Source organism: Phyllostomus discolor, chromosome 10 (assembly GCF_004126475.2).
Source record: "Phyllostomus discolor isolate MPI-MPIP mPhyDis1 chromosome 10, mPhyDis1.pri.v3, whole genome shotgun sequence".
Classification (NCBI taxonomy): Eukaryota; Metazoa; Chordata; class Mammalia; order Chiroptera; family Phyllostomidae; genus Phyllostomus; species Phyllostomus discolor.
The window spans coordinates 10081802-10095503 of record NC_040912.2 but is presented as its reverse complement, the minus strand read 5'-3'; the positions used below and the strand labels follow the sequence as shown (position 1 = coordinate 10095503).

The following is a 13702-nucleotide window of genomic DNA, read 5'->3' as shown; positions in this document are numbered from 1 at the left end:
AAGGGAAAGAGCAGCAGGGGACTGAGGGAAAGATTGCTATCGGAACAGCCCCCCCCAGGGGAGCTGGTGGATGGCCACGGCCTCTGTCTTCGCCTTCTCTCACTCTCGCCACCACTTGTCTCCCCCTCCGTAGGGCTGCCAGACTTGGAAAAGAAGAGACGAAAACAGGCTGCCTCGTTAACTTTGATTTCCTAACGAACAGAGAATAATATTTTGGTGCACAAGTATGCCTGGTGCACTATTTGGGACCCGCCCCATGGCCCTGTTCCAGATGCCGTCTGTCCCATGCCACACAGTGCTCTCGTTTTATTTCCTTGCTTTATTTCCGTGGTTTTCTTAAGGGGATTCGTCCCTCAATGAGATCCAACTGTCCACTCAGTGGGGTCTTATTTGGTGTCCTTTAAAGGCACCATAAATATTGACTTCCCTGTTCGGGGGCCTCTGTTAGGTTTGCCGAGTACTTCCTGCTGCTGCACGTGCAGAACACTCCTCCCCACCCCCCAGGTCCTTAGAGCTTCCTGTTCACACCTGGGAGGTCACTACTTCACCAGCAACCACGGGGCTTTGCACCGAGTCCTCGGGACAGTAAGCATGTCATCTGTTCTTATGATTGATGGATGAACTGAACGCAATTTGTCGTCTTAAGGGTCAATCACATTCAACATTCACTAACGAGTTACCTGCATGCCGGAAGTCAGTGGTAGGCTCTACCTGCCATGCAGCCCATCTGGGAAGTTAGATTAGTCTCCCCTGTGGGGACAGGAAGAGGATGGCGAAGGGGAATGGGGTAGGAAGCGATGCCCAGATTTGCAAATGTGTGTCCTGGGTCAGCCAAAAAGAGGGAAATAAATGTGTCCTTACATATAGGAGATCACTTTGAGATTCGGAATACAGACTCTCAAAGAACAGACAGATGTGACGCCCACTATACGTAGACCCCTCCGCTGGCTTAGCTAGTCCTACACTCGCTCTCTGCTGGGTCGGTGTCGCAGTCACAGATCTACAGCAGCATCAAAGCGAGAAAGAATTTTGCAAGCTAACAGAATGGTGGAAATGACAAAATGTTCACCTCCTAGTAAAAAGCTTTCCAGCACATAGAGTAATGGTACCCATCAGGCAACAAGGTGACTTTTACACACTCTGGGCTTCCATTAATGACGTTTTTTTTTTAGATCTCCTTTTGTAAATGATACCGGGCAGGCTTTAGACCTTAAAGATTGAGAGTTGTGAATGCCCCCCCTCTCGGTTCAGCGCTTTCTAAGTGTGAAATGCACAGACGAGTGGGCACGGATTTGGAAGCGCTTAGATGAGCCGTGTTATGCCGCCCGGCTGGGCCAAGCAGGCTTGTGGGTGTGGTCCTCAGACCCCCGGCTCCCCCTTTCGGAGCCCTTTCCTCTCATCTGGAGCTCCCCACAGCCCACGGAGATCCCTTGCTTCCTTTGGAGAGTGGACGCAGGCTGGGAAACTGCTCAGTACCTTGAAATCCCACCTCTCTGCCTACCTAGGACCCTGCAGGGAAAACTCCCCATTGGACTGTCGACAGAAATGAGTGACTGTAAACGAAACAACCACAGGCTCAGGCTCAGCTCTAGGAAATAAACACAGGCTTGCTGTGTAGCCATCAATGAAATGCATGACTTTAACGTGGCTCCATGATGCTGTTGGTGTCCATGGAATTAGGCTGGAACAAAGCTGAACATGGGAATCCATGCTTGTGTCTCCCCAGTCCCAACACCTTGGACATCAGAAAACAAAGTTCTTGTGAAAGTAGATGTTTCTGTATGTGATGGAAATTTGACGTGATAACCCCAAGGCAGAAGTTGTGATTGGAAAACCTTTCCTGGAATGCTTGTGATGTTTGGTGGAGTCATAAATCTTGTCCTCTGTGTCTGGTGTCAGGAAAATTTGTAGCTCGTTAACCATTTGTTGAAAAAAATATGGATGTTAGAATATTAATTTTATCTGGAGAGAGAGCAAATTGAAGTTATTTTTAATCCAGGTGAACGCCTCATTTTTATTGGAAATACATAAAGAAACAAGTGGATGAAAATTAAAATAAATGCTCATGTTTTATTCATGCTAAAAATATTTATTTTATCCTTCAGGATGAAGCCTTGTAATATCTTTATAAGTTCCTTATTATTAAAATAAGCATCAATTTGCTTCCTTTGAAAATTGTTGTATTAGGCGATTGGGTTTGGGTGAGGAATGAGCCAAATGCTTAGAGAAATAGGATGATGCTAGAACATTCCTATTCCAGACAGTGCAATGTGTTGGTTAATTCTGTAATTCACGGCTCTCGATTTGGGGAACAAAAACTATAATAAAAGTACTACCAGAACTCCAGCTCTGTTTATTTGACTAGCATTTTGAGCTATCTGATTTGAATTCAAATGCATTATTAATATTTTTCTTCTTTTTCATATAGGTGGAAAACAGACCAAAATATTATGGAAGAGAGTATGTATTATGCTATTCTTTGTTTTAATAATGTAATAAGTAGTCACTTCATGTGTCATTTAAATGCACATATTAAAATTTTTCGAATATAGGATCTTCATCAAATATCCATTGTGCAGGAATTTAACAATAATGATAAATGCAATCAGGCCCCGTTGTACTGCACTTTCTTTGTAACACTCAGGTGCTTGGCTTCTCTGACTGTGGGCGGGACAGCACCTCCTGCTACACTTCCCTCCACAAAAGCAGCCGCTGAGTGCTGGGCACGCATGTGAACCGTAAGGCAGCATTCTCCATAACTGAGACTTTGTATTCTACTTCAGTTGCTATCTCAATATTCCATAAGCCTCTAGGGTGTCAAAGATCGTAAACTGCAGCTGAACTCCTCCCTTCCGTGCACCCCAGTAAACGCAGCACTCAGGAAAGCCCCCTCCCATGTCCCTGCAGCCTCATAAAACCAAAACAATCATTTCTCTTGACTTGGCTAACTTAGCCAAACTGCCTTAATACCACCATCATTATTTCCTTTTATTTTCCTCTCTTCATTTTCCGTCTTGTTTCACTTTACCTTCTCAGACACCTACTGCAGAACAAACATACATTGTTATCCAGTCCTTAAGTCCCCGGCCTAGAAATCAGCTGGCAGGGGGCGGGCAGGACAATCTGAGAGGGGCGGCCGCCCACTCAACTCATGTTCCTCCCCACAGCCAACCTGCAGGCCGTTGGAGGCAAAGTCTCTTTCAAGTTCACCTCCCACGCTCTCCCGGCCCATGCAAAACCTTCTTCCTCAATTCCCTTACCCATCACAGCCTCATCTTCATAATGAATGGCCCTCTTATTCGTCCCAGCCCCCGGCCACTTCTTAATTGCCACGGCTGCATTTCGGAACCTTTCTTCCTGACCCTGGGAATTGAGTGGGCAGCCCCGGAGTACCTGCGGGAGCACTGGCTGCACTGACGTCCATCCCTGCGGCGCTAACGTCCCTAAGGTCCAGCCTAGGGAGAGTCGTACGCCTTCTTTTCCCCTTCAATATGCTGATCTGGGTTTTGTTCACGGAAAGCACAATTAACAAAACAAGAGAAAATGAAAACCTACGTATACTTCCCAAATGGAACACTGCTGTACATGAATTCCAAAGGCACTCCATTTATTGTGCAGGGTTTTTTTTTTTGCATAAAAATTTTGTTGAGTAACCCCCTTTTTCTCATCCTCTAACCCCAAACCACATAAATCCTATAGCGGAAGGGGACCCAGGAAACATTTTTCTTAACCATGGAAAAGGGACATGTGTTAGAGGGCAGTTCGCTTCAAAACTTCAGATTCTGGGTTTCCCTTTCTTTGTTCAAAGTGAAAAGTTTGTCTGTTCCATCCATTCAAAAAATAACACATGCACTATTCAGGAAGCATATATACAAACACACACACACACACACACACACACACACACATATATTTCCCCCCTGGAAGGAAACACAAGACATCTGTTGGCAATGTTACCTTTAGGGAAAGAGAAGTTTTACCTCTGTACTATGTACATGTTTATTTTGTTTACGTCTTTAACTTTGAATTTTGAATTTTCCCACTGTGCATAGGTATTATTATTTTTGTGCTTAAACAGTTGGTAAATTAATGCCTCCTAGTTTGAGAAAGTTAGGAACTACAGGAATCTGGACAGTGCCAAATACCCACCGCCCCACCCTGAGCAAGACCATGGGAACTTTTTCCCTTCACCTCTTTCTTTCCAGTCTCTGGGCATGCTTGCTTTTCACAAATTAGGATTGTAAGACATACACATCATAGATATTTTTAAATCCATGCAGAAGGGGGATGATGAGCTCCCGACTGGGCCTTCAGATTCACAAAACTGTAATTTTCTTTTTTTGAACAACTGAGTGCATTTGGTTCTTGACACTGTACATCGGCTGCTGGCCATTGCTTAAACATGCCGATCCAAAGAGAATTAAAAGTGACTACGTTTAGGTGAACCACCTGTTTGAGATTTTCCTCCACCCCTGCTAGTGACATGGGACAGGAGCGTTGGGTCCCTGTGCCCTCCTCTGTGTGCCCGGCCTGCTGTGGCCACCCCCTGCCCTGCCCTACCCCAGCCCATGGTCACATGGTCAGACTATGTCCTGGACGTCCCAGCCTCCACACTTGTGTGGCACCGGCTTTGCCCTTTCTGGCTCCAGGGTGGGAAACTTCCTAATGCCCAATGTCCTCTCCCCTCTCCCCCCACCTCTTCTTTGCATTCCTGGGGAAAAACAAAACCACAAAACAAAACCTTCTCAACAGCTTCCCTCTCTCCCTACCCCTTCCCCCCTTCCAGGAAGGAACACTGTTCAAACACATCCCTAAACTATTGCTCTCAAAACTTAAAGAAATGGAAGAACATTGATTATAGCTGGCTATTTTTCCCAGAGAATGAGCCTCTAAAATGAACACCCCCCTCCGGAAGTAAGCAGGTCGATAATCAATAAGAGGTCATTTGCAATCGGGACAATACATAGTCCTCTCTGTTAGAGCAGAGATCTAAACTGGTAATTGCTCTTTTGTCACTCCCTGTGGTTTAAAAAGGGGCCATAACCTGATGTTTTGTTTCCACCTTAATTCTCCGCTTGGGAGCAAAGACAGGTAGACTGCCCTTGTCCATCCTGTTTGGCTTCCTGAATGCTCGTTCTCTGCTAGGGAGCATGCTGGGAGGCGGTGCCAAGTGCATCTTTAGGATACACGATAGCCACGCCACTTTCCATCCAAGTGGGGGGCAGAGATTCTGGGTGGCCCTGCCATCTCTCTGAGCCATCTCTTTGTGGTCCATGCTTCGTGTGGGGTCTGGTCGGAACAACGTGGTCTCCTGTGTCCTCAGGTTTCACGGGATCATCTCCCGGGAGCAGGCTGACGAGCTGCTCGGAGGCGTGGAGGGCGCCTACATTCTCAGAGAGAGCCAGCGCCAGCCGGGATGCTACACGTTAGCTCTCAGGTGAGCCCGACTGCACCCATCCTCACCCTTACAAGTGACTTCACGCATTTTCCCCACTTTAAAATTGCTGTAAAATATACCTAGCACGAAATTTACCATTTAAACCATTTTTAACGTACAATCAGTGATATTAAGTATGTTCTCCATGTTGTACAACCGTCTCCACTATCCATTTCAGGACTTTTTATCCTCCTGGACAGAAACTCTGAACCTATTAAGCAATGACTTCATGTGGCCACCCACTTATTTTTTTGAGTTCACTGGATGTACAAAGCACCAGCCATGTGTTAGAGGCTGCTGCATGGGCCGGGCCAGGGGCGTTATCAGTGGGCTGGGCACCAGGCTCTGCGCACACACAGCAACTGCAGAATTGTCCAGCGGGCCGGTGCTCCCATGGCCACTCCTGCCTGAAACAGGGAGCCAGCCGAGGGACAATGGCCTCTGCTTGGTGGGTCCCCAGCAGTTCTTGTCAAAAGTCCCCACTTTGTCCAGGCGTTCTGTCAGGGATCACAATGACCCAAAGGACCCCCCCTGCCCCCGCCGCACCGTGGCATTCATGACGCTCTGTCTCTATGCCGGTGAGTCGTCGTGTCCGAGTTCTCACAAAACCGTTACCACAAAATCCCAAGTATCCAAAATCACAGCACTAGAAAAAACAGGGCATTCACTGCCCCTCCGTAACCTGAGTCAAGTATTTCATGTCATTTGATCCTCACAGCAGTCCTTGGAGGTTTGGGGAAGGTATCCAATTTCAGAATGGGGTTGTCTTCCAAAAAAATTCATTTTGTGAACTCTTGGGAGCTGGGGAGACCTCGCTCCATCCAGGGAATGGTATCCATAGAAACACATTCCTGCCCAGCCCACACAGGTGTATTCAGTGCGCCTGCTCAGATATTGTGTCTGTGAAAAGATACTTTCCGAGTTGCAAGCGGGGATGGCTAGTTGCATGTTTTCCATGATGCCCTTATATGGAAGCACCCCAGAAGCTGTCAAGTGCATTAGGTATGCAGAGAATTTGCCTGTCTTCCCAGCACCCTGGCCCGCAGGAGCTGGCGGTCCCAGTGGGGAACCAGGCAGGAGCTACCAGCTATAGGACAGAGGCCAAGGGGGGACAGCCAGTGTTAAAGGGAGAGCATGCTGGGAGTTAGATCCCCGGGATGCTGGCGGTGGTGGCTCAGGCAGGGGGCTCTGCACAGTCCCCTCATGTCCTTCCAGCTGGACTAGCTGGGCTGGGAGGCACGAGGGCTGCACCGGTAGAGGTCAAAGCTGTGACAAGAAGGGGACATCAGGGTCAGTGGAGGCTGCTTCCCTTGCAGAGGTAATTGCCCAGTTCAGGGGGGGGGTGGGGGGAGGTGGCCGGGGCGTGGCTGGTTCCCATTAAGGGACTTTATAAGGAAGATATATTTGTAAATCACCTGCTACCCTCTGACTTTTATAAATGAGAACGATAGGGGCCTGCTGGCCTTAGCAATTTCTAGGATTGAATGACACCATGGGACAGGCCCTGGGGTAAATCCCATCTTTGCCTCTTTCTGGGGTGTAGCCTCGAGCAGGCAGCCCATCTCTTCAAGTCTCAGTTTTCCCAGGTGTAAAACAGGGATCATGACTGTACCTGTCTCAAAGGGTCTCCGTGAAAACTGATTGGAGCCCCGGCTGGTGTAGCTCAGTGGACTGAGTGCCAGCTTGGGAACCAAAGGGTAGGGCGTTGGACTTTAAGTCCAGGCACATGCCTAGATTTTGGGCCAAGTCCCCAGTAGGGGGCGCAGGAGAGGCAACCACACCGTGATGTTTCTTTCCCTCTCTTTCTCCTTCCCGTTCCCTCTCTCTAAAAATAAATAAATAAAAAAATCTTTTTTAAAAAAAAAGACACAACTTGTTTTTTAGAAAGAAAGAAAGAAAACTAAATGGAGGAAAAGCCATGTCAAATGCCCAGCCCAGGGCCTGGCATACGGTACCTGCTCAAAACAATGTTGGCTGCTCTTGTTTTCCACGGGTCTCATTTCTGACACCTGTTGTGATGCCCGCTCTCTCTGGCAGGTTTGGAAACCAGACCTTAAACTACAGGCTCTTCTACGATGGGAAGCACTTCGTGGGCGAGAAGAGGTTCGAATCGATTCACGATCTGGTCACAGACGGCTTGATAACCCTGTACATAGAAACAAAAGCCTCCGAATACATTTCCAAAATGACAACAAACCCCATCTACGAGCACATCGGCTATGCCACTCTGCTCCGAGAAAAGGTGTCCCGAAGGCTGAGCAGGTCTAAAAACGAGCCCAGGAAAACCAACGTCACAAATGAAGAACACGCCACCGTCGACAAGGTAAGGTGTGCACGGGACGGAAACCGTCTGTCTGTTTTTAATCGATGCTGCAAAACCAGGTGGCTGGTTGTATAGGTGACTTGCCAAAATGTTGGAGGAAACCCACCCCCACTGGAAGAACTCGAGAATTTTAGTACGATAAGGGGCCTCAGAAATCTTCCCATTCAACCCCCTCATTTTACAGATCAGGAAACTGAGGCCCAGAGGTGAGCAGAGATTTGCCCCGACTTGTACGACCAGGTCCAGCACTACCACAAATAATTATCTGTGGGTTCTTTCGGAATTTGAAAAGAAAAAACCCCTCCAGTAATGTGTTGTGATGAAAAGCGTCCCTCGTTTTAATTGCCAATAGAGGCGGTGCTGGCTCCGCCTCGGGCGCCCCCAGCTGGCTGAGCGCGCGCGTGCTGTTTGTGTGTGCTTCTCTTAGGGCTGGCGACCCTGCGCCCCGCAGGTCAGGGCTCTGGGGGGGTGGCCTTCCCTGGGTCACAGGTTTTACTGACAGAGATGGGAGCCTTGTCGGTGACGACAGCTCTCTCTGGGAGGCTTAGAGGGACAGGCTGTCTTTTTCCCCAAAGCAAGAGTGAGACGCCCGGGGAGGATGAAAAGCTCCTCCCTGCCAGAGCTGTTCTAGCTGGATGGGGCGGGGCAGCAGGGCCGGGCAGGGGCTGGGGGGGAGGGGTGGAGTGCGGCGGAAGATCTGATTTTCCTCTTCGGGTAAGTTGCGGTGCGTTTGGAAGACGCCACCACAGTTTGCTGGCAGATTTTTTTGGATGTGTCCCTTCAGGAACCATCTGCTTTGACTGATCCTCTCTGCTTTCCACTGAAAGAAAGGGACAGCCGGCCACGCCAGTCAGCCCTCGCTGGGTCTGTGCTGAGCGCAGCTCCCCAGGCGAGCTGGGGCTGGGGCAGATCTAAATGAATGGGGCAGGACCCTGAGCACTGCCTCTTCTGGTGGTCTCTCGCTAATCCTTAATTAAAGTGGAACAGCGCCCCTCCTCCCCAGGGGTCCATTGTTAGTGGGAAGCAAGGCTTTGGCTTTGGCAATGGAGATGCCCCAGGAAGCACTCGCACGAGGGAGGAGGGGCGCAGGGGACAGCACAGTCCTGTTGGCAGACAAGGGGGTGATTTTAATTGATTTGCTAATTGGGTTTGAGAGCCTTGGAGAACCTTCCCCAGCACCACATCAGTTGAGCAGCTGGCCCATGAAAAATCATTTGCCATTTTTTGCTAGAACTCCAGTGTCTCCAAAGCACCTGTTTATTCTTTTACAAGTAATTGATTTGGGAGATGGCGGGGTTGCCGATTGTTTACGTTTTAATGAAAGAGAATGAGGACTGGAGTCCCAACTTTCAGAATTGGTTCCGGTTCAGGCGAGAGCCATTTTGCAGTCCGTTTGCAAAATCTGTTCCAAAGTAATTTAGAACAGAAAATCTGCACATTGCCCTTCCCGGCCGTGACCAATCAGAAGATGAATTGTAAAATAAACCTCTGACTCGGAGTTGATATTTCTGAATCAGAGAGTAATGCCACCCAAAAAGCAATCTGTTACAACCGCAAACTAGGATGGAAACTAGGATGTTTCCAGGAAAAGAGAGGAGCGTGGAGTGTGTATTCAGGGTGAAAGCTCAGAGCCTGGGCACTGGAATCGTCGTTTCTGGATCCTTGTCCCCCCCCCCCCAAGGGGTGGTTTTGGTTGATGACACCTGTATCTCTAGATGATGCTTCTGTGAGGAAACTTGTGGGATGAGTTACATCCTTTACTATGGACCATCCTGTGCTGTGTTCATTCATTACATTTAAGTGTTGGAGGAAATGAATCATCGGGTTCCAGATCCCTCTGAGTGGGCCGCCAGGAAAGGTACGGAAATGTCGAAGGAGGAAGCCCAAACCCAGTGGAGGGTTTGCTGGACCCGTGTCCTGGGTGCAGATTTTCTTGGCCACTAATGATGCCCGATGTGTGGCTTTCCGGGGGGACACTCTGAGCACTGGGTCTGGTCACTCCCTGGGGGTCACGCGTTTTATTAGTGGGTTTGTTAAGTAAGTTGGAACAGATACATCTATTTCTCTGACCTGTATTGACAAGTGAGGTTATTAAAAGTCTCAGTCTTGCCAGAAATTCTATTTCCCTGAAGGGCAGGTCAGGGGGCCGTTGCCATGGAGGCGGTGGCCAGAAAAGAGGTGGCAGGGACTTGAATGGACTGAGTGAGAAGTGCCTGGGGCCCCTGTCTGCTCCGGTGACGGCGCGTCTTGAAGGTTTTAATGGGTGACATGTGTAGGTTTCCTAAGATTTCTCAAATCTGGACAACCCCACCTTTCACGTTCCAGCGTTCTTAAACTCGGTCTGCGCATTTATTTTATTGGTCATTTCCGAATGAATCCAGAGAAACCAAGTTACCTGTAAACCCAAGAATATTAACAGTGTTAATTGGCAGGCAAGTTGTTACCTACCCCACTGGATTTGAGTGGTTTCCAGACTTACCTCCTGTCAAGGTGGTTAGCAGTGAACTTGATTTTAATAACTGCAGATGAGGTGGGGAGATGGGGAGGGTGCGAGAAAAGAAAAAGCTGCTGTAGTTAACCAATGGCGTTCTGTTCTCTTTCGGATTCCTCATATAACTGATTTTGAAAACATTACGGTATATGAGAGTCGTCATTTGGAACATTTAATTAGAACAGCCGTTGCCCAGTGTGGTTTCATTTATAAAATTTATTTCAAAGTTTACTCCGTAGGTGGAGTGTGTACTGATCTCCAGAAAGGGCACTATGAGCACTGTGAGAATACCAGGGTTTAACATTTGCCCAGACGCTTGTGGCTTGTGAACAGATTTTACATCTGTGAAATGATTCCCCTTTCATCCTCAGAACAACCTCACGGGGCACATGGGACAGGAATCCTTATCCCCTTGCACGGGGACAATCACCGTGGCGGGGTAAGGAATCAAACCCAGGCTCCCCAGCTCCACGTTCAGAGTGTGTTGAGTCTGCAGAGCAGCTAGGCCTCAGCTGATTCTTATTGCTTAAAGTGAAATCCTTGCTTCTGGCCGTACAAGGCCAATGTGTGCTAAAACCACGGGATAATGATACAATCCGCTTTTGGAAATGCACCGCTGTTACTAGCGAGCAAAACTGAACTCTAGGGTAGAGCATAGCCACTGAATCAAGTACATGGGACAACAGTGTTTCCAATGACACGCTTTTATTAAACAAATCTGGCTCTCCGTGTTAAATTGCATTTGTTTTACTGGACAAAAACCATCTGCACCCCTGATATGATAAAAGCCCATTTAAGAATATATTTTCTTACCAGTTTATTCATGTTATTACTGTTTGTCATGTTAAACGTTAGAAAGTAACCTAAACGCCCATCGGCCAGGGACTGCGCAGGTAAGGGTGATACAGCCGTGCAGAGCAGTGCCTGCCCCGCAGGAAGGAGGGAGGAAACCCAGGTGGGCCGCTGTGGAAAGAGGACCCGGAGTTATCCAGTGAAAAAAAAATCCCTCACAATACAGTGTGTGTACTTTACGTATGTTTTCTGGCCAAACCCCGAACTGTCCACTGAAGGAAGGACGAGCTGGTTCCGGGGGTTGCTGTGGGAGGGGAGGGGGCGTCTGAGGGGTGAGTGCTGGAAGGAGACACTTCCGTGCGACTGTCGCAGACTCTGAATTTCAAACCGTGACGAATGCGGCGTCCTGATCCCAAACGAAATAAGAAGAAAGAACGTGTTCTATCTCCCGTTCACACACGTTAAAGCGGACCCTGAGCAAACATCTTCTCTGGCCCCCACTCCTCTCCTCTCTCTCTCTCTATCCCCCCCCCCCCCCAGACACACATACGTACACAGAGCAGCGTGCAGTTCCAATCCTCGGGACCCTGGACCCAGGCTGTCTTTCTCATCCCGACTCACTGGCCCCCCTTCCCCGTCCTGATGCCTTTCTTCTCCCACTGCTCCACGGGGCGGGGCGTTAGCACAGAGTCTGTGTAGCAACAGCCCTTTGCCAAAGGTTGGGGGCTAGAGGAGGCTCGTGATAGCGCAGGATCGAAATGACCCAGTGAAGAGTGCCACGTGACTGTCCCTGGAAATAAGCTGGCTGTGGCTTCCTCACGGACATTGCCCCCTCACCCACCGATGGTCCCTCCTGCTGTGCTCCCCTGGGATCCCCTTCCCAGCCCCCCATTTTCCATGCCCCTCCACCACCCCAACTCACCTCTCTCAAGCTGCCATAGACCAGCTCCCACGGTCCAAAGCCTCCCTCTGGCCACAAGGGAGCCCCTTAGGCTCCCACCTGCCCACCCACCACCCCCCCCCCCCCCCAGCAGCGCCCTCAGCTTGGCGACGCAGCCCCCTGTGCAGACGCGCTGCTGCTCGGGCAGAGCTGATCCTTCCTCGACGCATCACGTTCTTCTCTTTTGAGATAATTATTCTCTTTACATCCAGGATGACCCTTTCATCGTTCACTTCACTATGTCCACCCTCTGAACCCGCTGGCCAGCCAGAGCTCTTTGCCTCCTCCCGAGACTACCTTTTCCACCTTCCCCCCCGGAGCAGCCGGGCGTGCCGACCGAGGGCGAGAGAGCTCAGCTGCTGCGGGTCGTGCTCAGGCCGGGGCTACCCCGGAAGCAGATCTGAAGCAGGGGTCTGGTGCCTCATGATCTGGGGAGCAGGAGGGAGAGGTTGGAGAGGGAGCAGGCAGGGGAAGCCAGTAGCCATGCCTGTCACTGAGCCGGGGCCCCTTCCCGGACTAGAATGGTTGCTAAGAGGAACTGAAGGAGAGCTTGTTTACCCACCACCTCCTGTCCCCCGTTGGCTGAGGGGGGCTGCGAGCTGTTAAGTCTTCCCCACACCAGCCTGCGTGCGCATGCAGAGAGCCAGCTGGGCGCCCACGGCATCCTGGGCGGAAAGGTCGAGAGGGCAAGTGCTGCAGCAGGTGGTGAGGGGCACTCGAGAAAGTGACCACAACGCCCACCACCGCCCAGCCTGCCTTCCGCTGCTGGCCTCCCTTACTGGCCTGCGGTCCCCAGACATCCTGTGCCCTCGCCGCCCGCCCTCTGCACCCGCTGCCCGAAGGGCCCCCCTCCTGTGATCTGCCGGTTCCTGTTCACCCTTTAGAGTGTGGCACAGCCTCTCTCGTAGAGCCTGCTGGCACTGCCCCGCCCCTCCTGCTCTGAGGGCCAACGCTGCCCCAGCTCACAGCTGCCGCAGAGGTTCACGCCTGGCCTTCAGGATAACTTAACATGCTGCCTCCCAGGTGGTCCTCAAAGGGTAGCCCGTGGGACCAGCAGCATCAGCATCCCCTGGGAGGCTGATTGGACACGCAGCCCTGGGTCAGGACCTCTGGGGGGCGGCACCTGGCGGTGGGGGCGTGGACAAGCCTCCAGGTGGCTCCGCCTGTGCCCGAGTTTGAGAGCCCACGGTTCGGCGCCCTCTCTCGATCCCTAGAAGTTGATCGGTTAGAGGCCCGGGTCACTCCGCAGTCTGCTTCCCGAGTGTGAAGCCCAGCACACGAGGGGCTCGGTAGAGCAAACACTGCCGAGGGAAGAGCAGATGGGCGACTTTGAAAACGGAGCAGATTGCTCCGCAGCCACCCTGAGGAACAGTGCGTCTCCAGTACGCCCCGGTGGCGTGTCCGTATCTCCCACCGCCTGCTCTCCGTGCGGCTGCGTCCTCCCCCGGCTAAAATCTGACTCCCCTCGGCATCGTGAGAAGCTAGAGCCCGGAGAGAAGAGGAGACCACCTTGTGCAGCTCCTGCGTTTTACACATCAGGAAACTGAGGCACCCCGCTCCGTAGTCCGGTGCATTTCAAAGACATCTGAGGCCACGAAGGCGGAGTAACCTGCCAGAAGGCGGAGTAACCTGCCAGTCAGAAGTTCGAAGAGAGTCTGATTAACAAGGGATTTCTCCCAGGGCCTGGCAGTGGCGGACACAGCGACCTCCCCAGAGCTG

The 13702-nt window shown here is 50.7% G+C and overlaps 1 protein-coding gene across 2 annotated transcripts in view; it reads left to right on the top strand.

Moving 5' to 3' along the window:
* Window positions 1-13702, top strand: part of CHN2 (chimerin 2) — a 256940-nt gene that overhangs the window by 164954 nt on the left and 78284 nt on the right. The window contains exons 4-6 of one of the 2 annotated variants that reach the window (XM_028525720.2): window positions 2429-2460; window positions 5324-5437; window positions 7475-7760. In XM_028525720.2, coding sequence (XP_028381521.1) covers window positions 2429-2460; window positions 5324-5437; window positions 7475-7760 — 432 coding nt within the window. The remainder of the gene's footprint in view (window positions 1-2428; window positions 2461-5323; window positions 5438-7474; window positions 7761-13702) is intronic. The other variant, XM_036010453.1, reaches the window with a different exon arrangement.